The sequence below is a fragment of the Camellia sinensis genome, chromosome 8 (genome assembly GCF_055761805.1).
Source record: "Camellia sinensis isolate YWXY chromosome 8, ASM5576180v1, whole genome shotgun sequence".
In the NCBI taxonomy this organism is placed as follows: domain Eukaryota; kingdom Viridiplantae; phylum Streptophyta; class Magnoliopsida; order Ericales; family Theaceae; genus Camellia; species Camellia sinensis.
Window position 1 is genome coordinate 27,655,257 of NC_138968.1, and position 26,669 is coordinate 27,681,925.

At 31.5% G+C, this 26,669-nt stretch overlaps 3 protein-coding genes and 1 long non-coding RNA gene across 5 annotated transcripts; 3 read left to right on the plus strand and 1 right to left on the minus strand.

The window, feature by feature from the left end:
• The first annotated feature begins 572 nt into the window (after nucleotides 1–572).
• LOC114270659 (L-idonate 5-dehydrogenase) lies at nucleotides 573–3,666 on the plus strand. Of its 2 annotated transcripts, XM_028212210.2 has the most exons (6): nucleotides 573–896; nucleotides 1,901–1,968; nucleotides 2,082–2,318; nucleotides 2,634–2,924; nucleotides 3,039–3,226; nucleotides 3,305–3,666. In XM_028212210.2, exons 1-6 carry the CDS (start codon nucleotides 779–781, stop codon nucleotides 3,495–3,497), a joined length of 1,095 nt encoding a protein of 364 aa, XP_028068011.1. In that variant the 5' UTR covers nucleotides 573–778; the 3' UTR covers nucleotides 3,498–3,666. The 2 variants fall into 2 exon arrangements, with proteins under 2 accessions (XP_028068011.1, XP_028068013.2); XM_028212212.2 differs by lacking the exon at nucleotides 1,901–1,968 and having other exon boundaries at nucleotides 654–896.
• Nucleotides 2,902–5,575, minus strand: LOC114270658 (pentatricopeptide repeat-containing protein At1g31430). The gene is made up of 2 exons (XM_028212209.2): nucleotides 3,661–5,575; nucleotides 2,902–3,491 (listed from the first exon to the last, which is right to left on the minus strand). The coding sequence occupies exon 1, from the start codon at nucleotides 5,565–5,567 to the stop codon at nucleotides 3,669–3,671; it is 1,899 nt and encodes a 632-aa protein (XP_028068010.2). The 5' UTR covers nucleotides 5,568–5,575; the 3' UTR covers nucleotides 2,902–3,491; nucleotides 3,661–3,668.
• Nucleotides 5,576–14,493: 8,918 nt separating this feature from the next.
• Nucleotides 14,494–14,805, plus strand: LOC114270713 (uncharacterized). Its single transcript, XM_028212283.2, has one exon. The coding sequence runs from the start codon at nucleotides 14,494–14,496 to the stop codon at nucleotides 14,803–14,805; it is 312 nt and encodes a 103-aa protein (XP_028068084.2).
• Nucleotides 14,806–18,515: 3,710 nt separating this feature from the next.
• On the plus strand, nucleotides 18,516–19,229 carry LOC114270657 (uncharacterized). The gene is made up of 2 exons (XR_014337495.1): nucleotides 18,516–18,886; nucleotides 19,006–19,229. It is a non-coding gene; the product is annotated as an uncharacterized LOC114270657 (long non-coding RNA).
• Nucleotides 19,230–26,669: the final 7,440 nt, after the last annotated feature.

Sequence of the window (26,669 nt, forward strand, 5' to 3'; positions counted from 1 at the left end):
GTTGATCAGATATTGATAGCTAAGTAATCAAATCAGTTTTGTATTAAAAAAATGAACAGTGAAAACATAAACGGTTGACAGAAAATTAATTTGATCACATAGCTATCAATATCCAATCAACGTGATTGTTTACACACATATAGTGCTCGACGAGTTTTACATACTAAATGGTTCGAATTATCGAAAAGGGACCCGTCGTGAGCCCTTACAGGCCCAACATCACCCTCTAGTCCGATCATGGACTGCAGGGAAGCCACTGCCTTATAGGATATAGTATTCTTACATCTATCGAATTTGTACGATTTGAATTGTCTGAATTTATATATATCGATCGTCCGATAGGTCATTCGGACAGTTGTCCAGATGATCATTCACTAAAATACTGGTTGATATACTAATAGATAAGAGTGACAGTTGCTATTGATAAGAGTAACTACGGAACTTGATAAGAATAGCACGGGCCAATCGGCGAGGTGATTTAGCTGATTAACTAACTGGACGTCTGACTTATATATTTTAAATAATCTTACAAGCTCAAATTAAGTGGATGAATCTTTTTTCTGTTGTACAACATGTTTGTCCTAATGCTACAATAGGTGATGTTGATGGATTTGGAATACACTGACCAAAGCCTGCTCACTAGATAGGGATTGGTAAATGGATAACAAATGGTAGAAAAAACATTTACGACAATCTTTAAAATTTGTACTCATAGAAATTCATTGGTGATCAAAGCCCCATCAGAGAGAGAGAGAGAGAGAGAGAGAGAGAGAGGGGCATGGGAAAAGGAGGGATGTCACACGGTGGTGGAGAGGAAGAAGAAGAAGAGAACAAGGCAGCTTGGCTTCTTGGTCTCAAAACTCTTAAAATTCAACCTTACAATCTCCCTCCCATTGGTACTCTATTTTCATTTAATACTCTCTTTGCTTCTTTTACTAAATTTGTGCACTTAACCGCTACCGAATTTGATAGTCAATAAAAGCTTTCATTGTACTGATTGTTCATTCTACAAAATTGAATGCTTATAAGAGACCTTTAGAGAAGCCAAATCTGCATAGTGTTTTGCAGATATCTAACACTTGCCTAAAAAAGGGTAGGCCCTAAAAATTTTGCTTTCAATTTTTATGTTAATTATGGGTATTTTTTTTTTCTCTCTTTATTCAAAATGCTGACAATCGTTAAATTTCATAAGAATCTTGAAATTTAATTTGATGATTGTAAATATTTTTGAATTTGGGTAAGGGGCAGAAAAGTTAGGGAATAGAAGAACTCGTACCTCAAATTTATAATCCATTTAGATTGAGGCGTTTGTTAAGGGAAAAAAAAAAAAAAAAACTTTCATCACTTGTTTGGATAATTGAGAACGTGACAAGAAGTTTCATTCTCTCTTGGAGAAAAAGTTCGAAGGAGAGACGGAGAGACTCTCTTTATACCAATAGGTTATAAGATATTTGTTTATATGATGCTTAAAGTTACAAGTAAATGTGATGAAAATTTGGTGAAAATGGTGTTCTAACCGTTTTATCAAATTTGTATTAAATATTTTTTTCATCAAATTAAGAGTGCATTTAACCTTTTATCAAATCTAACAAGTGACCGTTGGTAGACGACCGGATGGATGACCGGCCGGTCAACCGGGTGGACAACTAGCCGGACACAACCTGATAGGGGAAAATTTGAAGCAAATTTACACTAGGCTAGACGTCCTCCCGGTTGACCAGTTATTTGATGAAAATTGAAAATTGAAAATTTAGCGTTAGAATGTTTTGTTTCAGATGAAGCTTTTAACCTAAATCTTTACTCAAATTTAATTGAAAAAAAGATTAAGCATTGGAAATACTCTATGAAACATAGATAAAATGCTACATTTGCTAGGATTAATCAAGCAGAATATTTTTAGGTCCCCACGATGTTAAAGTCAGAATGAAAGCTGTTGGCATATGTGGGAGTGATGTTCATCACTTCAAGGTGATATGCATATAGTCTTCAGCTGTATCATATTTAAAATTTTTGATTTCTTGATATCTTTAACTTAAAAACAACTGATTAGTGATATCTTTGTACCCCATCCATATTTCCAGCACATGAGATGTGGAAATTTTATTGTGAAGAAGCCTATGGTAATCGGGCACGAGTGTGCCGGTATCATAGAAGAAGTTGGCAGTGAAGTGAAGTCTCTGCAGGCAGGTGATCGTGTAGCCCTAGAACCCGGTATCAGTTGCAGGCAGTGTCAGTTTTGCAAGGGTGGTCGTTACAATTTGTGCCGCCAAATGAAGTTTTTTGGCTCTCCTCCAACTAATGGTGCTCTAGCCAATCTGGTAACAAAACACTGCTTGTCTTTTCTTTGTAACACAGTAGTGGCAGAAAGTACAACCACTAGAAAGCTGTATATACAACCATTTTTCTTGATTGTTGAGGCTTGGTTAAGGATGTTGCTAAGTTCAAACTAAAGAACAATGGGTATATCTCCGAAAAAGCATTAGCCATTTACACAAGCAGAGATATTTAGTTTTTAACTCATTGAGCTGACAAGAGGCTAAGCATTCTGGATTTTTCAAAGATAATACCAAATATGATACAGATAAATACGATACCACAATAGTAGGTATGAAATATGTTTCTTCTCACACCAGGTGGTGCATCCTGCAAATCTATGTTTTAAGCTACCGGACAACGTGAGCTTGGAAGAAGGGGCAATGTGCGAACCCCTGAGTGTAGGCGTCCATGCTTGTCACCGTGCTCAGGTGAGCCCACAGACAAAAATTTTGATCATGGGAGCAGGACCCATAGGCCTTGTAACAATGCTTGCAGCTCGAGCTTTTGGAGCTCCAAAGATTGTCATTGTCGACATAGATGATCAACGGTTATCATTTGCCAAACATGTTGGTGCAGATGAGGTCATTCAAGTTTCAACAAACATTCAGGTTCAACTTACATTCTTTCGATTTCTTTAAACAAAAGAAATCAAAATGTACAAGGTACAAAAAATCAAAACATCCAGGGTTTTTTGTTTTGTTTTGTTTTTTTTCCATTTACAGGATGTGGGTGAGGAAGTAGTAAAGATACAAAATGCTGTGGGAGCCAATGTGGATGTGAGCTTTGATTGTGTTGGCTTTAGCAAAACCATGTCAGTTGCTTTGAATGCGACTCGTGCTGGAGGTAAAGTTTGCCTTGTGGGAATGGGCCAGAGTGAGATGACACTCCCTCTTACACCAACCGCTGGAAGGTACTTCTTCACTATACTGTTTGTCTTGATGCTCTGTTTGCAATATAGTTTCCAATTGTGATTCAATTTTGTGTGTAGGGAGATCGATGTAATTGGCATATTCCGATATAGGAACACTTGGCCGCTTTGCATCGAGTTCCTGAGATCTGGAAAGATTGATGTCAAGCCCCTCATAACGCACAGGTTTGAGTTTATTCAAGAGCAGGTTGAGGAAGCTTTCGAAACAAGTGCTCGTGGTGGTAATGCCATCAAGGTCATGTTCAATCTGTGAGTGTTTAGGAGAAAAAAAAATGATATATGCAGATGTTGTAAGTTAAAAAATTTAGAATAAACAATAAAATTGATGACAAAGATGATGATCAACATGAGAGATGTAATCTATCAGTTATCAGTTGTAATCTATCTGTTCAAATTTACTATAATCATCCTCGTACCAGAAATCCTAAGATGTGGGCACTGTAGTCGATTCATTTCTGTTATGAAATTGGGGAAGAGACTGTTCGTGAGAATTAACGGATGTTACAACATTTAGTTCTATGGAACTCCAACCAGATGGTTTCTTCACATCACCCTGCTCCATTAATTCTCTCATTTTCAAAGCATCTTCCCATCTATCCACTCCAGCATATGCGTTTGCTGAGAGAACATAATTCCCACTGTTACCAGGATCCAATTCGAGAAGCTTGTTCTTGGCAATCTCGGCTAGACCCACATTCCCATGAAGCTTACAAGCACTCAACAAAATCCTCCATACTACAACATCTGGAACCGTAGGCATTTGCTTAATAAACTCATATGCCTGATCTAGATTGCCAGACCGGCTCAGAAGATCAACCACACATCCATAATGCTTCATTTCTGGCACCAACTCATGATCTTTTTCCATACTTCTAAAAAATTCCAATCCTTTATCTACCAAACCAGCATGAGTGCAACTAAGTAATAACCCAACAAAAGTTCCATGAGTGGGTCGAATACCTTCACTCAACATTCGTGAAAAGAGTTCAAGTACACAATCAGTGTTGCCATTCACAGCAAGCCCTGAGATGACTGAAGTCCATGACACAGAGTCCTTCTCTTTCATATCTCGAAACACTTCTAATGCTTTCTCAACCAATCCACATTTGCAGTACATATCGATCAGTGAGTTCCCAACATAAACATCCGTTTTTATATTATGCTTGTGAATATAGTCATGGATCGTTTTACCCACATCCAATGTGCCTAAATGGGCACAAGCTGAAACCACAGTAGCAACTGTAATTTCATCTGGTTTAACCTTAGCTGCCATCATTTCTTCAAAGAGCCTCACAGCATCAGAATACTGGTTAGCTTGAGAATAACCAGTGATCATTGAAGTCCAAGAAATCACATCCCTTTTTGGCATGTCATCAAAAAGGTTCCTCGCTGCAACTAAATCCCCTGATTTTCCATACGCCATGATCATGGCATTCCACGAAACTAAATTTTTCTCTGCCATCTGATCAAAAACTTCACGTGCCAATCCCACCGAACCAACCCGTCCATACATATCTATCAAAGTGTTTCCCAAGTAAACATCAATCTCAACATGATCATCAGCAATATACTTCACCATAAAATCTAGTTTTTCCCTATTTCCTAAATGGCTACAAGCTAAGATAACTTTCACCATTGTCACAGCATCTGCCTTCACATTTGCTGCCCGCATTGCATCAAACAGACCCAATACCTCCTGAAATCTGTTAGACTGACTATACCCACAAATCAACGAGTTCCAAGAGACTAAATCTCTGTCACCCATTTCATCAAACATCTTCCGTGCAAAATCCAAATCGCCACACGAAGCATACATATGAATCAAAGCATTACAAACAAAAATATACGATTCAAATCCAAGTTTCATGGAACAAACATGAACCTTCTGTCCACATACAACATCTGAAACTCGAGTGCAAGCCTTGAGAACGAAAATGAAGGTAAGATTGTTTCCGGAAAATCCTTGGTCTCGCATTCGATCATACATGGTAATTGATTCAATAGGTCGATCACTCTGTGACAATCCACGGATCATATGGTTCCAAATTGACAAAGTGGGTCGTTTGATTTGGTCGAAAGCGAGATGGGCTTTGGGCAGAGTGGCTGGAGACAGAGCGTATGATCGAATAACGTATGAGATTGAAGATGGGTCGGTGTGGAGTTGTGTTCTGATGAGGTGTGCGTGGAGCTCTTTAACGGAGTCATTGGAGAGTGAATTATTGGAGACTCGCTGTGTTTGAGGAGTCACTGAGAAGGTGTTGAAGAGACGAAAAAAGGGCCACGCGAGTTTCATGAGAAATCTAACGTGTTTATGGACGTACATATATATACATATATGATATATATATATATATTAGTGGATGACATACGAAATGTGTGCGTAACTGAGATAAGTAATATAAAAATAAATAATAAAGAAGTTAACATTATAATATGTATATTGTCTAAATAATAAAAGTATTCTTAATAAAATTTAAGATATTGGGTTTAAATTTTGCCTACGTGTTTGAATAATATTTTTTATTTTAGGATAAAAAAATTTGTTATATGGCAGAAGGAGAAATCACTACACTATCAAACACGAAATCATGTGCTCATATATATAATAGTATAGCTATATTAGTGGGTGACACACAATGTGTGTGCAATTTAGATAAATAAGCATAAAAACAAATAATAAAGAAATTAATATTATAATATGTATGTTGTTTAAATGATAAGAGTGTTTTTAATAAAATAAAATCCAAAATCTTGGGTTCAAATCTCACTCACATCTTTAAATAATATTTTTTTATTTTAAGACAAAAAAATTTATCACTTGGCAGAAGGAGAAACCACCACCACACAATTAAATTTGCCACATGGCAAAAGGAGAAATCACCACACTATTAGATACTAAGTCATGTACTCACATATATAATAGTATAGATATATACTAGTTTAAGAAGGCACAGATTATTATTATTATAATATATTTAAATTTTATATTTTGATAAATTTTTTTTAAAATTAAAATATTGTTTCAAGAAATTTGCATATATAATAGAATGATATGGTATGGTGTGTATCATTTTTAGATTTGTTATACAATTAATGATGTAAACTTCAATTTTATTATTATATTATTTTGAATGAATTTATGATTCTTTAATATTTCTTCCGAATTTATAAAAAAATAATTATGGTGTGTAACTTTTCACAACAAATAAATATAAAATAAATACTAAGATAATTCTCTCATTTAAAAAAACTACTAAGATAATTTACTGAATTAATAAAGAAGTAAAAGAAAAAATATATATACAAATAACTAATTTTATTAATACATAAATTATACTCGCATAATGAATGATTAATTTTATCAATAAGTAAATCATTAAGTAAATTAACAATTTGTAATGACATGAAAAATATTTTTCAATTAATCATTTTGTTAATAAATAAATCATTAAGTCAATTAATATTTTTAATGATATGAGAAATAATTTTTAATAAATAATTTTAATAATTTATTATTGCATAGGAGAATTGATTTTTTTCCCCCCTAAGTATTATGTTAAATGAAAATTTATAAAAAATGATAGTTATAATTTATAGTATTATATGACAAATTCTTATTTTAAACAAATTTTATGGGTATATTTGTAATTTGTTAAAAAATAAAAGATTTATATTTCATAATTGAGCAAGAATGTTTACGTAATTACAAAAAAAACATGTTTTATGATTGACCAAGAATGTTTGCGTGATTACGAAAAAATCTAAAGTTATTAATTTACTTAATGATTTACTTATTAACTCACATATACATACAAATGATTAATTTTATTAATACATAAATTATACTTGCGTAATAAATGACCAATTTTATTAATAAGTAAATCATTAAATAAATTAACAATTTGCAATAATATGAAAAATATTTTTCAATTAACCATTTTGTTAATAAATAAACCATTAAGTCAATTAATAATTTTTAATGATATAAAAAATAATTTTCAATAAACAATTTTGATAATTTATTATTGCATAGGAGAATTGATTTTTTTTTCCTCTAAGTATTGTTTTAAAGGAAAATTTATAACAAACGTAATTGTAATTTCTAATATTATAGAACCAATTTTTATTGTAAACAAATTTTATGGGTGTATTTGTAATTTGTTAAAAAATAAAATATTTATGTTTCATAATTGACCAAGAATGTTTACGTAAATACGAAAAACCTTCACTCAACATATAGGCCACAATTAGTAAATTATTCAAAATGAAAGGAAAAATTATGTTGCATAATTGACTAAGAATATTTGTGTAATTACGAAAAACTTTCACTCAACATATAGGCCATCACTAGTAAATTATTTAAAATGAAAGGGAAAAATCAGAAGGAAAAGATGAACCTCAAGTAGCTAAGTTGTTCTTATATATAGTGGTATTTTGGGAAGAAGCTAAAAATACTAACTTTTTGACTTTTTAACTTTTTAGTCAAAGAAGTCAACTTTTTTGTCAAAAAAATACTAAAAAAATCAAAAGTCAACTTTTTACTAATTTTCCAGAACACCATATATAGATATATATTAGGGAGATGTTTGCATAGGTATCAATAAAGGAACTTATTGTTCAATAGTGTGCTATGATAATTAATGATGTTTTTTTTTATTAAATATTATTAAAAATATCATTAATTATAAATTTTAGCAACAGTTTAAAAAAATCATCACAAAAAAATGTTATTGATTTTCAACTTTTAATGACAGTTTGAAAAATTCGTTACAAAAAAAGTTACTAATTATAAATTTTAACTTTAATTTATAAAACCGTGACCAAAAACAAAAAATATTAATTATTAATTTTTAATGACATATATTAAAAAGTGTCATAAAAATTATTTTTAACAACAATTTTATTAAGACTTTATAAGAATTAAGTCAAACTATTAATTGATATTAATAATTTAACAGAAAGGACTTTGTATAGGTCATGACATGACTGGATCTTTGATAGAAAGAGAGGTAAAAGGATAAAAATTGAAAAAAAGTTATTTATTTATGAGTTAATTCCTTAAAAGTTTTATTTATAAATGTTTTGACAACTCAGGTTCTATATAAAATTTTTTGAACTAATAAGTCTTATTTAGTAAAATTGAGAATATTAGTATGTTTGGTTTGAGTTTTTTAGATTAAATTTTTTGAAAGCTGATTTTTTTGGTTTTCTTGTTTTTTTATTTTTATTTTTAGTGAATATTTTTTAAATTTTAAACATTTTTTTTTACTTTTTTAGATGCACCTTACTTAGATGCATTTAAAAAGTAAAAAATTTGTGAAAAAATATTTTAAAAGATTAATAAATACATAAAAATACAAAAAATGTACTGAATTCTTATATTTTTTTTTTTATATTTTTGGTATTTAGTGAATTTTTAAAAGATTTTTTTTACAATTTTTTTACTTTTTAAGTGTATTTATGTTAAGTGTGTCTAAAAAGTAAAAAAATTGCTTAAAATATTAAAAAAATTTAGCAAAAACAAAAAAACACGAAAATAAGAAAGTAAAATTTTCTGAAAAGTGGAAACAAGCAAGGTTTTTTTTTAAAACATTACCAATTTGGCATAGTAATGTTCCATATAATTATTTCACTAACTGATAAAAAAATAGAGCATGAGATTAAATATTTTTGTCCTTCTACTTATTGGTTTAATTCAATTATCTAATAAAATTGAAAACATTTACAATTTTTTCCAGTTTTAAAATTAAGAATATTATTAGTTTTTTTTTTTTTTTAATTTATTTTTCTGTATTGCAAATCAATGTTCCATCATCATGATCCTTCATAAACACAAAATTTTCAATTTTGCACACAAAAATAATTCAATTTTTTCAAAAAAAAATGTTTTTTTTTTACACACACACACACACATATATATATATATATTAGTTTTTTTAATTTGAAAGTTGATATTTTAAAATTTTAAAAATCAAAATAAATGTCAAATCATCATGTTACCTTTATAGATAATCATAAATTATGAACAATCATTGTTTGAAGGGTAATTCCGACTATTAAAAATTTAATGGGACTTAAAGGTCCAAAAAATCTTAGTTACAACTTAATGGAGTATAATGCCTCGTTTGGAGAGTAACTATTTTAGTCAAAAAGTCAAAAAGTCACTCTAAGTTGTTATACTCTCTCTACTTTTCTGCACATCTTTTTATAAAAATGTAAAAAATTATTAAAATAATTTGTTCCCAAACAAGGTCATTCATAAATTAAGATTTGTGTGTAAATGTTCCTTTATTTATTTTTATTTTTTTGAAAAAAAAGTCTTTTAAATTGTATTTTTCATCAATATATTTCATTAATTATTTTTTTAAAAATCCAAACAGATCAATTTGGATTCGATATTATATATCCTTATAAAAGTCGATTGATTACTATTTTTTTTCTTTTTCTTTTTGATCTTTTTTTTTTATTGAGAAAACTAATAAAATAAAAAATATATATTTCTTTTATCTGCACAATTTTAATCATAAAATTATATACAATTACTCACAAAAAACTAAACCTTATTTCATGTGAAAGAGTTGCATATGATTTTGTAATTGATTTATGTGTTCGTAGACTTTTTCAAAAACAAAAGAAATGTTTTTAAAGACTAGAAACATAAATGAGCCGAATCTTAAGTTATTAAAACTTGACTTGAAAATTTAACGAATTTTAAAATATTTTTAAATTGTAATGAACTTTCAATAATGAATCCTTATCAAATGAGTTTTTAAAGAGTTAACACGAATTGAGTTTAAATATCTTAATTGGGTTCATTAGATTTTGAAAATGACTAATTGGAATATAAGATGGGGATATGGAATTTATTAGTATTTTTCTCAAAAATATTTCTCCCTACTCCTTATTTTACTCTTTTTTAATTTTTAAAATAGTAATTTGAAGGATTTCTTTTATTTTCTCTCGAAATATATCCTATCCAAATAGGCAACTCATAATAATTTTAGCAGTTCCTATTTTAATTGGTTTATAGCTCAAATTTGGACCCGGTCTGGATTAGGACCATTTTGACTAGTATTATTACTATTATTATTATTATTATTATTATTATTCGGGAGAGTAATCCCACCGTTCATAGCACAGACAGAGTAGGATCCAATTAAAATCAGGCAAAATCTCATATGGACAAGAAAAAACTGTGTGTCTACAAATCTTGAAAAATATATCAAGAATTTATCCAAAATATGAAATTAATGGTTGAGCTTCATTCATGAAGTGAGCTCCCAATAAAAAGATTAAATCTACTCTATAAATTTGATATTTTGATTCTTATTCTGAGATTACTATTACTATTATTATTATTTTATTTATTATTATTATTATTATTTTTCTGATTCTCTAGACTTTTTTCAAAAAAGAATGAACTTCATTATCATCCAATATGAAGAATACACATTCATTTTCTTTTGTATGTGTGATCTGAGAGCAACTCCAACGGTGAGATATTGGAGTTGCTACTGCTATGAAATAGTAAGGAGTTTACTTTTTTTTTTTTATCTCTAACGGTGAGTTATCAGAGCTATTAAATTATACTCCTGATAAATTATATCTTTACTATATCTTCCGTCAATTGTGACACCAGCTTTATCTATATTTAAAATTGTCAGTGTAACAATTTTGGGAGATCAGTGGCGGACCATTTGATAGAAGTTGTAAAAAGTGTTAAGATGTAGAATTTTGAAACCCACCTGTCATCTGAACAGTCGTTCGATTAAGTTAAATAATAACAATTTCACCAGTAGAGTAATATTAGGCCAAGTTTGGTATACTTGAAAAAAGACAAAAAGTTAAAAAGTCACTATTCTATTTAAGTCACATCATCTTATTTAAGTCACATCGCCTCTCTAGCACATCACTTCAAACCCAACCCAAACCCAACCCATATTTCATAAAAAGTCAAAAAGTACACTTATTTAGATCATTCCAAACAACCCCTTACTATTCTATAACTTTTTGATGTTCATTGCTAAATTATAATTTTAATTATTCTTTTTAATTAACCGTTGGACTAGTTCCGAGGGACCATACAAATTGAAGGATTGTTGTGTTTGTCCGTGTGTGTGTGTGTGTGTGTGTGTGTGTGTCCACGACTTCAGTCTCTAAGCCCCAAACTGTGGAAAAAAATGATGCTTTCTTTCATGCCCATATATGGTCCCAATAGCGACATTATATTATTTATATGAAAATTTTGTGTTTTAGTGAACACAAATTAAAATAAATTTTACTCCATCCGTCTCAAAATAATAGTCCATTTATAAAGATTTAAGTGGGTGCAAATAAGAGTTGTATTGTATCATAATTTTTACTTGCATTGGAAACACAAATTAATTACTTATTTATATCTTCGTCTTTAACTATGGTGCAAAAATTATTAGGATAAACTATTGATAGGTCTTAATAGGTAAACTTAATTTTTATAAAGTTCTATGAAAAGTAAGTCTTAATAAAATTGTCACTAAAAATAATATTTTTACAATTACTGAATTTTTTTTGTCACGATTTTTATAAATTGTCGCTAAAACTTACAATTATTTACATTTTTCTATGACGAATTCTTTTGAAGTGTCGTTGAAAGTTGAAAATTAGTAACTTTTTTTGTGGCGATTTTTTTAAACTATCATTAAAACTTATCATTAGTGACATTTTTTGTGATAATTTTTAAATTATCGTTGAAAATTAATAATTAGTAATATTTTTTAATAGTTTTCAATGAAAAATGCCATTAATTATCATAAAACCTATTAGACAATAGATCCACCTATTAGAATTTATACATAAATTTCGTAAATTATTATATAAGTCTGAAATACCGGCAACCATGTACTTAATAATGGAATGTATTATTTTTATTTTTTAAATCATATAAACATAATAGGATGATTATTCCCAATACTGATTTATTATTATTATTGATAGTATAACCCCTATGTGTTAGGTTTGTTGGTTAGTTGGTGGGCATTTGATGGTTACAAAATTTTGAAGGTTGGGGTGTGGGAGAGTGCACAATTCCTTCACGCAAATGGCCTCCCGATCCACATTCTTTCTCATCCCTCACACATTCTTTCCCTTCCTTTTCTTTTCAACTTCAAACACTCCAAACTTCCAATTTACCCTTAGCCCTCCACACACACAAACTTTCTTTCTCTCTGTCTCATATATATATATATATATACTCATTCCGTCCCAAAATAATAGTCCCTTTTGGGGAATCCAACTTTTTTTTGTAGTACAATTGTTGTACTTTAAAAAAGTTGATTTTTCAAAATTACCCTTTGATAGTACATTTTTTTGGGAATATCAATGTCATAATTGTACTTTTTATATTATTTATGAATTTAAAAGAATGGCAAAATAGAAAATTTATATTATTTTTGTACTTGATTTTTGAAGAGGGACTAATATTTTAGGACAATAAAAAATAGAATAAGGGACTAATATTATGGGACGGAGGGAGTATATATTATGTATGTGTATATGTAATAGCAGAAATGCTATAGATTTCAAATTTTAAACTCATCAATTCATCCACAATGATGAGTCAAAAAAAAATTAGATATATGTTAGTGTAACAAATATAAGTTGACACCTATATTAACCTTGGTTGAGATTTATTCATGTTATAGTATATACTGATGTCATCATCGATATGTGATATCGCGATAAAATAATAAATTATGAACTCAACTATAAATAATATCTCACATAATTCAATAATTATTTAATCGACATAATAGGGTTAATTATAGAAAAAATATCAAAAAAATGAGAGTAAGAAAAATAATTTTAAAGTGATAAAAATACAAGTGATTTATACATTAAATTGAGTAAGTCTCATACCTCTATCACTTCGAAATTATTTTTTTTACTCTCTACCTTATGGAAATTCTCCTTTCATTGTATATGCATGGTAATTTATTATTAGATGCATGGTAATTTATTATTAGATAATCATACCATCTTTTGATGATGACGTTTATTTAATAGTTACCTTAGAATTTTTCTCGTGTTTTTTCAGAAGGTATTTGGTGCAATTTATTATATATTAAAACTTGATAATCAGAAAATAGAAAACAAATGCAAAAGCACACTTCCCAACTTCTAAAAAATTATTTTCTTAAAAAAATTTATTTAAGCTATTTCTGCTTAATAAGTTACAAACAAAATTACACAAACAGTGTTATACAAACTTTTAGGCTATGTTTGTTTGGGTGGACATGAGCTTGGGATTTGACTAATAGTCTAATAAAATTATTAATCTGATGTTTGGTTAAATAATTGAAGTACGGACTAATTATTTTAAACTTAACTTTTAGTTAAGATAGGATACATAATCCAACGGATTCGTAATCCTAAGATTATTAGTCATGGGAATGCTAATCCAGTCCGTCCAAACAAACATGGCCTTAGAGTAAAGAAAAGCTTTAAGTCGTTTATATAAACGGCACCAAAAACTCCAATGTTAATGTTATGTTTGGTTGGGAGGAAAGAGAAAAGAAAAGTAAATACGATAAACTTGTATGTCTATTTCTAAAGTGCCAAATTTCACATTTTTCTCAATTTTCTATGTATATGTTTGTCCATTACTGGCAGCGGACTTTCTTGAATTTTAACCTTCATGCGTCCTCTATTGCATTATTATTGCTGATAAGAGAACATCAATACACATCAAAACATGAATGAAGATAGAAAAGTATGTAATTTCATGAGATCAAAGAAAGTGACTTATCGAACACTTAGGATGTATTTGATTTGATTTTGGGAGATAAATTTTTTAAAAAAATTTTGGAGAAAGAGTTTAGAAACTTTTTTAGTTTGTTTAGTTGTATATTTTTTGGAAATAGTTTTGGAGTATAGTAGCTTGGGATGATTTGATATTTTGTTGTAATTGAGTAGATGTGTGTGAGAGAAAAAGTGATTGAAAACGAGAGATGAGAGAAAAAAAATAATTGATTGACGTGTAAAAGAAATGAAGTGATTTTGAAATTTTTTTTTCTAAAATCACTAATACCAAACAAAATTTTCTCCAAAATTTATTTCTCAAAAACAAACTAAACAAGGCCTTTAAATGCTAAGGTTAATCCTCAAAACTCTTCCACAATTCCCATACATAAACTCCTTAATCCCTCTCTGTATATTATCAAAAACCCATCTCTCTCTCTCTCTCTCTCTCTCTCTCTCTCTCTCTCTCATCCATGAGAACATCAATAGTCATAGCTGATGCAGCTTCATGGTACTGTGCTATTGTTCTTGTAGTACTCATTTTGTTGGGTACTATCAAAGAGAATTCTCTTACAAATAAACCTGTGAGAGGAAACCAGCTTCTCCAACAACCTTGCGACGAAATATATGTTGTCAGAGAAGGCGAAACTCTCAACACGATCAGCGAAAAGTGCGGCGACCCTTTTATCGTGGAGGAGAATCCGCATATCCATGACCCGGACGATGTTTTCCCTGGACTTGTCATCAAGATCACTCCTTCAAAACCTAACAAGTTGTCGTGGTAGTTTTCTCAGCAAGGTTTTAAATATCAGTCGATACATGTCAAGCTTTTGAACCTTCGTTGGTATAGTTCGGTATAAACCGATGTATGATTAGTTTGCTGATATCATATGATTTTTAGGTATAGGAATTTTCTATAACATGAAGAATACAACGGTAATTTTTATATTTTATTTCTTGTGTTATTTTAGTTTATATAATTTTATTTGACTTGATTTTAATATTGAATATATAATTTTGTCTTTGGGTTAATCGGTTACAACTTTTAACATTTCTTTATGAAAAATATGCACATAAGCGTTACGTGTCATATTTTTAAAAACAAAATTATAAATCTATCCAATTCAGTATGTTAATCTTAATCAATTTAGTGATAATTTTTTTAAAAAAAAACCACTAACGATATTATCAATCAGATCAAATTAATGTAAAATTTAAAATTAAAGGTTAGAATCGAATTAATTAAAAGTATAAATATTAAAATAACACAATAAATAAAATATAAGGACGGATGTAATTTGTCAAAGAATAAATTGTCACAAGAAGTTCAAAACTCATGATGTCTTGGATATGTTCATGAGTAATGGGATTTTTTGCGTTTGTAGAGACAGGTATTTCATAGGAAGTTCATAACAAATTTGTCACTACGTGTGTTGTCATTTTAAGGCTTTCATGAATTATCTTTTTTCTCACAATCACTTAATAATTTTTTTATTATGTTAATAACATTACATAATATTTCAAAAATACGGAATAATTTTTCGTAGCATTAGTAGGGGTGGCCATTGACCGATCTAGGCTCGGCATAAACCACAGAAATATATCTCCATATATATAAGAGCCTGTTGAGGCTTACTTTTTGTTTTTGTTTTTTTGTTTTTTTTTTATATTTTATTTTACCCTTTTGTTTGGAATTATTTATTATTGGAAGCTTTTACTTAAGTTTTTCAATTTTGCCCTTTCCTTTGTATTAGTTATCAATATTAGTGATATTAATTTTGATGAATTTTTTTTTCATAATTATGTAAAGATTATTGATCAATTATGAAACATAAATATTTTAGTTTTGGATAAATTATAAATACCTCCTTAGATGTGTTTAAAATATTAGATGTCCTATAATACTAAAAATTACAAATACTTCTTGTCAAATTTTTTAATTTAATAGAATAAACAAAAAAAAAATTCTAACTACTATTTTATACAATAATAAAATTATCAAAACTGTTCATTAAAAATATTTCTCATATTATTAAAAATTATTAATTTATTTATTTATTAACAAAATAAATCATTTGTAATACGATCATCATTTATTTATATATCTACATATCATAAGAAAGAATAAAGGCTTGTACTTTTCTTTTTTCATTTTGCCCTTTTGTTTTGTGTTATTTACAGTTCTTCCATTCTCCTTAAAATCAGAATAAGCAACCCACTTCTGCTCAAATTGCCCTCCATTTGTGTGTTACAAAATTTGGCTCAACGAATTGTTTGTTAGTGGGGTCTATTATCATTTAACTTGTTATTTTATTCTTTTGTATATAAAAGGATTAATTACAAATGAGGGCCGTTATTACATCAATTATTTTAAACTCTTTATTAGACCCCTATTTATAAATTATAAAATTTTTAAATATTTTTTTCCCCCAAATAATATCAAAATTATCATTGTAAAAACATTCCACCTATTCAAATGTATACCCCCACACATTCCACACCCCAAAAAGCCTCTCTCCCAAAACTCTAACAAAACCCACCATGGTGAAACCTCCCAAAATTAGTGAAAAAAGTTTGTGGTGATTAAGAAGTTTTTTCTCTATTTCATTAGGAGATTTGTCAATCTATTTGACTCTGTTTTTTTTCTTTTTTTCATACACAAAACACAATCCACTTTCATACTTTTTTGGTTAGTTTTCTGTCATTCATCCATGGCCTCACTATACTTGTATGCTTTCTCTATAAGCAAAATTGGACACGATTTCACCTCCCGGTCGACTACCCAAAGGTGTTCCGACCTCCTTTGTTTGTCTACTTCTACTACTGCTTCAATTATTTGTTCTCGAACAAATAAGAAAATTGAAAAATCTAGAAATTCTCTAGATATTGATTTGTGATTATATATCAATTTTAATGAATAGATAGCAATCACAATCAAACAATCAAAGACAAGTCAACACAACGATTTAACCTGGAAAAACCACAATTGGAGCGCCTCCAATTGTGATATAAAAAAATCACAGGTAAAAGCCACAAAATAATCCACTAAGGCCTCGTTTGGGAATAGGATAATTTAGTAACTTTTTGGCTATTTGGCTAAAATATGAGCTAAAAAAAATTAGTATGTTTGGGATGACTTTTTGACTTTTTACGAAAAGATGCGCAAAAAGTAGAGAGAAAATAGAATCTTTGACTTTTTGGTATGAGTTGTTGGCTTTTTGGCTAATTTAGTAACTTTTTAATTTTTTGGCTAAAAGAGAGGGTTCCCAAACGAGGCCTAAGAAGATATAAAAGAATTACACAAGTGTACTCTCAATTATCTAGTGAATCCACGCCTGAATCGAATCGACTCCTATGTGTCTTTTCCAACCCTGTCTTCGCCTCGAAATTGTCTTGCCCAACGTTGAATTTACAACGCCGATGTCGAATCACGACGATGAGCCACTCCAGAATCCACCAAAGTTTCAAGCCCGAATTCCACGGAATCCATCAAAGAATAACTCTATCTTTTGTATTGAACGAAACAAACAATCCTTTGATGTATACTTTTCAAACCAGATTTAAATTCAAACAAACATCAAAGAAATTAGCAAAGAAACTCCAAATATAAACCCTAATATCTAAGAAGAAGATTTGGAAGCCGTAACCCTAAAAATGGATGAAACCACATATTTATAGAAAACTGATCCGCGATCACCGCTCGAGTGCAAGAATGCCCGCTCGAGCAGACTAACACTCGAGCATAGGAAGTTCCTCTCGAGCTCAAAAACACAACTTCCAGTACTTTTGCAGACAGTTCAAACTTCTGGAACTAAAAATTCTTCGCTCGAGCGCACAAATGACCGCTCGAGCGGACAAGCAACTTCGACTGCAATTTTGCTTCTAGCTTCGAGGGTGTTGCCCCTCAATCCCACCTGGGTGCTGCCCTGGACTCGCTAATGAGTGTTGCCCCCTAGACCCCTGCGAGCTAACCAGGCAGCTCGATCCCAGACATAGTCAGCGAAGTGGCAAACATGAAATAATAGACATCACAAACTTCTCTGCAAGGCACAATTCGAGTTAGATTCACATTTAAAATTCACTGAAAATCAAAGAACGAATAAAATTACAACTGAAAAGAGTTTTGTCAAACGAAAATTGCCAAGAATAAAAACCTAATCTTGTCATATGTCTATTGTTTTTTCAAGGAATTTTGCTTCTACTAAAACAAACACTACCTCAAGTCAACAAAACAAATTACAAAAATAAATAAAGTGTAAGTCCCATTCAAGCACGGGCCTAATTCACTAATACATATATATATATATATATATATATTGTTCTCTGACCCAATTTTGGGTTTAAAAGTTCATCCTAAAATTATATTACAATTTCAAAACTTGTCAAATAAATCCATATATTAAATAAAAAATTTACTAAAATAAAAAAATAATATTTTTGTGGTTAAGTTGGCACAAATATTTAATTTTTGTTCATTATATCTTGACGTGGTTAGGCCCACAAAGGTCATAGCCTACTATGAACAATCCAAGCCCATCACTTAGAGCCCAACACATAACCCAACTGATGAGATCCTGAACAGCTGGAAGCCAACATGGCACGAAGAACCAAGGATATTCAGACATGTAGCAGGCAAAGGACAAGTCACATCAACAGAGAAAGATCTGCAAAGTTATTGTCACTGTACATCGCCATTAATGCAGTCCATCACAGCATTTATTACGACAATACCTCTCCGTCGGAACAGTACCCCCTCACCCTGAACAAGGTAAGTTATAGCATAGACTTTCGGCCAAGGTGGCAGGTTGGAAGGGATGGCGAAATGGTTACCAAAGGATATAAGCAGACGTTGAAGATAAGAAGAAGGTAAAGTTTTTTTATCTCCAATTCACATCTCTACATTTCACTTCTCTCTCTCTCCCTCTAACTTGCTCGTCGGGGGGTTCGCTGGGGGACTCCCCGTTTCCCGTTGAACTCCTGTGCAGGTTCTCAGGTGGGCTTGGCCATTTAGATATCGGTTGGAGAAGCGTGAACCAGTCCGACCCATTCCTTCTAGAACCCGTTGTATCGTAACTGTATTATCATATCTTAAGTTTAAAGTTTGAGTGGTGTTTTTTTCCCTATTCGGTGTGTTTATTTTAAATAAAAATAAAATACATATGTATGTTCATTGGTGTATATAAATAATATAAAATATATTTGTGGTTAAGTTGGCACAAATATTTAGGCCAAGTTTGGGAACACCCCAAAAAGCCAAAAAGCCAAAAAGTTACTCAAAAAGTTAAAAAGTTATCACTATTCACCAAAAGTCAACAATTACGGCTGCACAACTCCCAATTCTAATTTTCTCCTACAAATCAATTTTTACAATTTTTTATTACACATTTTTCCATAAAAAGTCAAAAAGTTAACCCAAACATTCATATTTTCAACCTCAACTTTTTAGTCTAAAAAGACAAAAAGTGCACTTATTTAGTCTTCCCAAACTTGGCCTTAATTTTTGTTCATTATATCTTAAGTTTAAAGTTTGAATGGTGTTTTTTTCCCTATTCGGCGTGTTTCTTTATTTTAAACAAAAATAAAATGAATATGTATGTTCATTGGTGTATATAAATTATATAAAATATATTAATAATCAGATTAAGTTGGGCTAAAAACTATTCTCAGCCTCAATTCATTAAATATACAAGTCTAAAAGCTTAGCTTAATGGGACCTTATTATGGATTTAAATACCAATTCTAGACTTTTAAAATTGCAGGCTAAATTGAGCAGATTAGGTGTGCTGTGCCCACCCCTAATTCCTAGCTACTTAATGGTGAGATTATCTTATCAGAAAAATACTTAGGAATTCTAATTGAGCATCTCTAATCTACTCTTAATGATGTGGAATAGACTCCACTCTTCACTCATCATCATTTCTCTCTCTATCTCTCTCTATTCTTTCCCTCTCTTTCACTTCATTACAAGTCAAAATAGGAGTGATATATTAGGAGTTATAATACCGCTCTATCTTATCAAAATGATTCATGCTTTTGCTCCATATAGAAGCCATGTTATTTTTTTAACATGTTTCATATTTTGTGTTTCAAAAATGTTTGGTTAAAAAATATGTAACATGATCACCCAAAAAAAAAAATGTGTAACTTCATTTATGAATCACAAATTATTATAATTCTATTATAAAAGATCAATTAAGTCTGGAAATCCAAACTTATCAACCCAAAATTTTCTGAATGAGTAGTTGTGTGGTAGAAATTAAATTTATATAATATAGAGTCTATATATGAAATAAATTTAAATTACAAGATGATAATTTTGAATAATTTTTAGATTGATATATTATTAATAAAAAATATATATGTACATTAAAAAAATATGAATTTCCTTCATTCTTGTCCGTTTTATGTATGTGGCTAAAGTCAATTTGAGTGAGAAGCAACTTCATTCGGAACTCTTAAAAACCATAATTAAGAAGCCCTATTACGTCCCCACTCCCCCATCTATGAAATGAAAGAAAAATGTTAGAAATTTTAAATGTTTTATTAAATATTTTATATAAGTGTGAAACTCACATTATGTAAATTTTATATGAGTCTTATATTTATGTAAGATATTTGATAGAATATTTGAGACCCTTAATGTTACTCAAAATGAAATGATGATAATATTGAAGCAATTTCGGCATCCACCATAATCAAAGCTTTAGATTTTGTGGTGTGGCTTTGAGAAAAGAAAAATGCTTGGGAGCACTAATTAGTGCTCCCACTAATTAGGTGGCAGTGGGTCTCGCCATTAATGATGTGATATTTTGGTCTTAGAGTTGTATTTTTTTTTTTTTTTACTTTTTTAATGTATTAGTGTTATTAGTGGTGATATTTTTAGTGAGATGAATCATTGTTGTTGAGAAAATAATCAATTTGGTAGAGAGAGAGAGACTATGACCAGGAGTACTGTGGAAATGAGATGTGGATATTGACATAATCCATTATCATTATGGTAAGTCATTCCATTTGAGTGGTCGGAGGATTTATTAGTGGGTAATATGCTTCCTTGTCGAGAGGGTATTCAGTGGCCTGGCAGCAAGTGGAATCACTGCTGTACCTGTCACATCTTAAAACGCGTCTTTTTAACTGTTTTGAGGGCAAATTATCACCAATCTTTAAAATTTAATTAAAATATAATTTTTTTTTTAAAATTTGAGAAATTACATTCTACTCTTGAGATTTGTATTTGCATAATAAATTACCTCATCATTTGTTATGTAAATATAAACTTTAAGAAATAATTTATAATTTTTCAAACTTTAAAAAAAAAATAGGTATTTTAGTCAAAACTTGAAAAAGGTGTTGGTAATTTTTTTATTTTTATTTTTTTGTCAAAGACCAAGTCAACTAGAGGCCTTCCAAGCCCACCTCCCATTCTCACCGTCACACCCACCACTCATTCGCCCCGTCACATCCACAGTGAATTAAAAGAGAATACAAACCTATTCAAGTAATCATCACCATCACCATCACCATCACCATCACCTTACTGGTGAACTCTAGTGACGCATCAATGGTTATTGAAATAGGTTATTTTCTGTTACCATAGGAAATATTTTTTTGTTAACTTTTATTTTTTGTTATACTAAATACCAAAAAATAGAGAGAAAATTCTGTCAAAATAGACAAAGTATTAGGTCTAAGCACCATAAGTAATGTTATAGACCTCAAAAGTTCTACGAAAATTTCTACTAATTATGATTAAAGTATACTAACTTTATTTGTTTTGCAGGATGGTGGGTCTTACTAACTTTTTATGCAGGGCTGACCCACTATATTTTTATTTCTATTTTGTCTATTTAATAATCAATTTATATTACGTTGTGTACAGACAAGAAACTAAATGTCACCGTATCTCAGGAAACTACTCATTTATCTCGGTGCAGTTAGAACTACTTGTCTTGTTCCGTAGAAAGAATTTAATGTATTTTGGTTTGCATCTAGTAGACACATGGGTGTTACATCTTGTGCTCATACCAGTATACTTGTATACTGACCCGTTTTGTCTCTTGGCAACTCGGGTGCGTTCTGTTTGAGCGCAGCTGAGTTGTGTGGGACCCACGCCATGTAAGTCCCATATGGATCCTACACTCATACAAGGCATTTTAGTAAAAATTTTAGTAGAACTTTTAGAATCTCTAGCATTTTTGAAGCACTACATGCCTTTACATGTTAAATAGACATCTATTCTATTTTGTATATGCTAAAAATTAGGTCGGATTTAAAACTTATACCCGATCGGGTTGTTTATGACATGACCCATGACCCATTGAGAGATCATGCTAAAAGAGATTTATTTTGAATCAACTTGTCCCGAGGATAAGTGTATATAACTCACTATCTCATCTCTTAAGGACATAGAATTGTAGGTGGTTATAACTAAAGGTGAGCAGCGGATATTCCGATCTGCTCAAACCAACCGAATTGAACCGATCCGCCGCATTTTAGACGGATGCGTGATGAAAAGCGGACGGTTGCAGATTGATTTTTTTCAATCCGCCTAGTTTTGAACGGATGGCGGATTTGAAGTTCTTTTAACCGCAATCGAACTGCCAAATCGCGAGCCCCCTAGTGATTTGTAAGATTTTGTGTTTTCAATTTGTTTAGATATTCTGTTTGTGTTTTCAATTGAAAAATAGTTTAAATATTTTGTTGTGTTTCAATTTATTTTCAATTTAGAAATCCTTTTATCAAATGACAAATGTTGATATTTGATATTTTTGTATGAAAAATATAAGGCTTAATTTTGTCAACTTTTTTTTTAACAATCAAATTAAATAGTTTTTAAATAAAAAAAAAGTAATGAAATAATTTTGATAGTACATGATCTTCTTATATGTATTTATTGTTATTTGACAATTTATTTGATAATCTTTTGGTTATGTTGAATTAGATTATTATTCAAAAAAAAATGTTGACAAGTTATTGTATTATGTTCAAATTTTGTAAAAGTTTAAACCGTCAAACCGATTCGCATTCATCCGCCAATTCGTTCAATCCACATCCATCAATTCGGCACACGGGTGTGGATTATTTTTTCTAATCCGCTCATTCAGTGAACGAATGGTAGATTAGAGGTTCTTTGGCCGTAACCGAACCACGAACACCCCTAGTTATATCTCCCCACATAATATACGTATTATATTTGAGAGAATAAGAATTTTATGTACGGGTAATCAATATTTTTTCTCACCCCTAAACACTCTCCTCTCTCTCCATAGAAACACATAATAACCTTTGTACTGTTAATAGTACAGCTAGTTCTCTAATAATTCTACTCGATTGCCAGAAATTATTCGACGATATCAATGAAGGCACGTGATTCACCCACATGATCCATAAATTCGGTTTGAGTAAAAATTATGCTCGGATCTATTTATTTCTGCTGTGTATTATTTCTGTAGACTCGACATTCTTCGCGTGTCCCCCCTTTCGATGAAAGCGCGAATTGGTCGTCCTACAGATCGGACTCCTGTCACGGTTCTGAATCTAATCTCACAAAGTGCAATGTGAGACTGATAAACACCAAAGAGTCCAAATCTGGCAATTGGTTTAGAAAAATCAATTTTGAATCAAAAAAGCGCCAAACATAGACTGATTTGCCAGATTACAGAGTCGTCATCTAAATATTTTGTTTTGGAAAATTTAGGAAACCCTGACTCATGCCAAAGGCCACGTGTCCGTCATCACCAAAGTTGCCTCGGCTCGGAAACTTGGGTACGAGGTGGGAAGGTCCTGAAATGAGCACCCCCGCTCGCCCGATCAAAGATCGACCTCTACTAAATATGATATGTTATTTTATAAACACATGTGTTCTTATTCCGATTATTAGCTAACTTATTATGTGATGCGCACAACATACAAACATAGACTAAGTCACAAGACTTGGAACAAATCGATTCATGTTTGTTTTGGAAAATAGTTTGAAAATGCCACTCGCAAGTGGCTAAAACACAGATTTGCCACTCTCAAGTGGACTTTAAAACATGATGATTTGCCACTTCGCAAAGTGGGCTTAAAACTCACATTTGATGAATTGTTCCAATTCAAGTAATAAAGCTTTCATCCAATAGCATTCATGCAGTTTAGCATTTAAGCAAATAGCCTCATGGTAAGCATGCTATCATGGCAACACTCACACTCATGCCAGTATGCTAAAGCGTAAAACTTATAGTGTACTCCGAGCCAAAACAAAAGGTAGTTAGAAAACGATGTATAATCCTAACTATACAAGATGCCTAATGCAACACATGCAATAATGTAACTAAATAGGCACGGCTATCTAAGATGATATATGGATGCAACACTTGATACATGTATTCAAATAAGTATTGAAATACGATGTAGTTTGAATGATGCGCCGAGCAAGGTGCATGTAATACAAATGAATGATGCAAACATGCAAGCATAAGGTATGCCAATCAAAATGTGCCTTAAACTAACCATCGAAAGCCGATAAATAAAAGGAAGAAAGACGTGGGGTTGGAAGACATGCGCACACACACGCACGCTTATTACAACATTGTGCCCTATCGAAAGAGGGTCCAAATAAATAAGCTAAGCCATGCTAAGCTAAGCTAATTATTACAAAATAACTAATTAACTACTCTAAGCTAATTAATTATTACAACACAATTGAAATAACTAATTACACAAACTAACTAAAATATTACAACACTCGAATAATTAGTTATACTAACTAATTAAAGCGATAAAGTGGCTTCGCGGGCAAGGGAGACATGCATGCTTGGTTGGCGTCTGCTTGAAAATTCATTGCTTTGCCGTCAATTGCCTCTGTTTGCACGTGCCTTGGTTTCTGAACATTGAACCAACCTTTACACTATTTCTGCTCCAAAACAGGATCATTTTTGCACAAAAATGGACTGGTGGCCGGTCGGCCACAAAAAGTGGTTGCCGGCCACCTTAACTGGCCGGCTGGCTAGTGAAAGTGGTCGGTCGGCTACCTCAAGTGGCTAGTCGGCCACCTGCTTTTCCAAGCTTCTGGTTTTGCTGCAACAGAGAACAACAATGTATTTGCAAGGAAATGTGTGTACTACCACACTTCTCATCATTTCTCAAGCTCAAAGGAGTGTGGCGCTCGGCTTTCAAGCCACCAACCAAGCATTCTCAATGCATGATAGCTCAAAAACCAAGCTTGTACAAGGTTAGTGAATGCACAAACAAGACTCAAAGAACCTCCACCCTATCATGCATGATCAAGGGTGTTGGCGACTAAGGAATGTGACACGTTTCATCACTTGGAGTATGAAACGTCCCGCATTTCTTGTGTTTGAATTAACGTCTAATCCAAACACATGCAATGCAACACGAATGCTTATCTTGTTCATGTTTTACTTTGCTCATTTTGTTTACACATTTTACATTACCGATTGATCCTTTAACCGATTAAGTCCTATGTGAAAGTCCTCCAATTGGAAAGATAGCCTAAGCCACAAGTGCCTTAAGCATGAAAGAGGTCTCATGTTGTTGGTTAGTAGAAACCCTCAAGAGAGGATTAAAACCATTAGACATGAATGCCTCAATTTCATGCTCAAGCCAACAAGGGGCTCAAGACCAATTTCAAAAGCAAATTAAAAACTGAAGAATTGAGAGAGGTGGCAGATATTTAGTGTTGAAATGGCATGCAAAATAAGACTATAACATGCAAACAACTCATGTACAACATGTTAAGAGCCAAAAGCATTGAAACTAGTGAAGGACACAACACTAGAGGCATGCAATACAATGCTTTAATGATCAAACCAGCTCTGGATAGAGCTTAAACATGCCAAAACAGTGGCCAAATCATGTTGGAATTGGAGCACCAAAAGTTATAAAACCATGCGCACATGTTGGCTCACAAACAAGACACAAAGCACAACTCTCAAAAGTAATGAAAGAGTGGAATATATGAGAGTGTGACAGAGGTATATGCTCTGAAATCACATGTAAAACAATGCTACAACATGCAAACATCACAAGCAAAGCATGCTAGAGGCATAAGACAATGAGCTAGTGAAGGCATTTGCACTATAACTATACAAAACATGAGGCATATGACCAAGACAGCCCAAAACAGTCCTAAAATAGCCTAAATGGAGTTCTAAAACATGCTTGAAATAGGCCAAGAATGGCTAGACTTAGAGGCCAAAACAATAGCACATGTTAGACAATTTAGCACAATTGCACTACAAGCATATAAAGCAAAGCTCGAGTGATCAAACCGGCTCAAAACAGAGCTTAAACAGGCCAAAATAGTAGCTAAAACAAGCTGAAGTTAAGCTAACATAAGCTAGAATAATAGGCTAACTCATCAAATATGCTAGGCTAGTAAGCATGATTGCACTACAAGTACAAAAAGCAAGCAACAAGTGACTAAACCAGCCAAAAATAGAGTTTAAACATGTTAAAGCCAAAAACATGCTTGAACTAAACTAACATAAGCCATAAAAAGATGCTACTTTGTAGTGCTAACAAGGCATGGCATAGAGAGACAATGAGGGAAGGCCATCCCCCTCCATTTTGGACTTCAAAACACACTTTTTACCATTGAAATAACTCTGAATTTCAGTGGTTTAAAGGCCCAAAAGGTTTGAGTTTTACA

Bases quoted from the DNA above. Each gene is read 5' to 3' on its own strand.
- LOC114270713 (XM_028212283.2), top strand. From the start codon at position 14,494: ATGAGAACATCAATAGTCATAGCTGATGCAGCTTCATGGTACTGTGCT.
- LOC114270658 (XM_028212209.2), bottom strand. From the start codon at position 5,567: ATGTACGTCCATAAACACGTTAGATTTCTCATGAAACTCGCGTGGCCC.
- LOC114270659 (XM_028212212.2), top strand. From the start codon at position 669: ATGGTAGAAAAAACATTTACGACAATCTTTAAAATTTGTACTCATAGA. The intron at 2,319-2,633 runs GTAACAAAACAC...TTCTCACACCAG, and splicing joins ATGGTGCTCTAGCCAATCTG to GTGGTGCATCCTGCAAATCT. The intron at 2,925-3,038 runs GTTCAACTTACA...TTCCATTTACAG, and splicing joins AAGTTTCAACAAACATTCAG to GATGTGGGTGAGGAAGTAGT.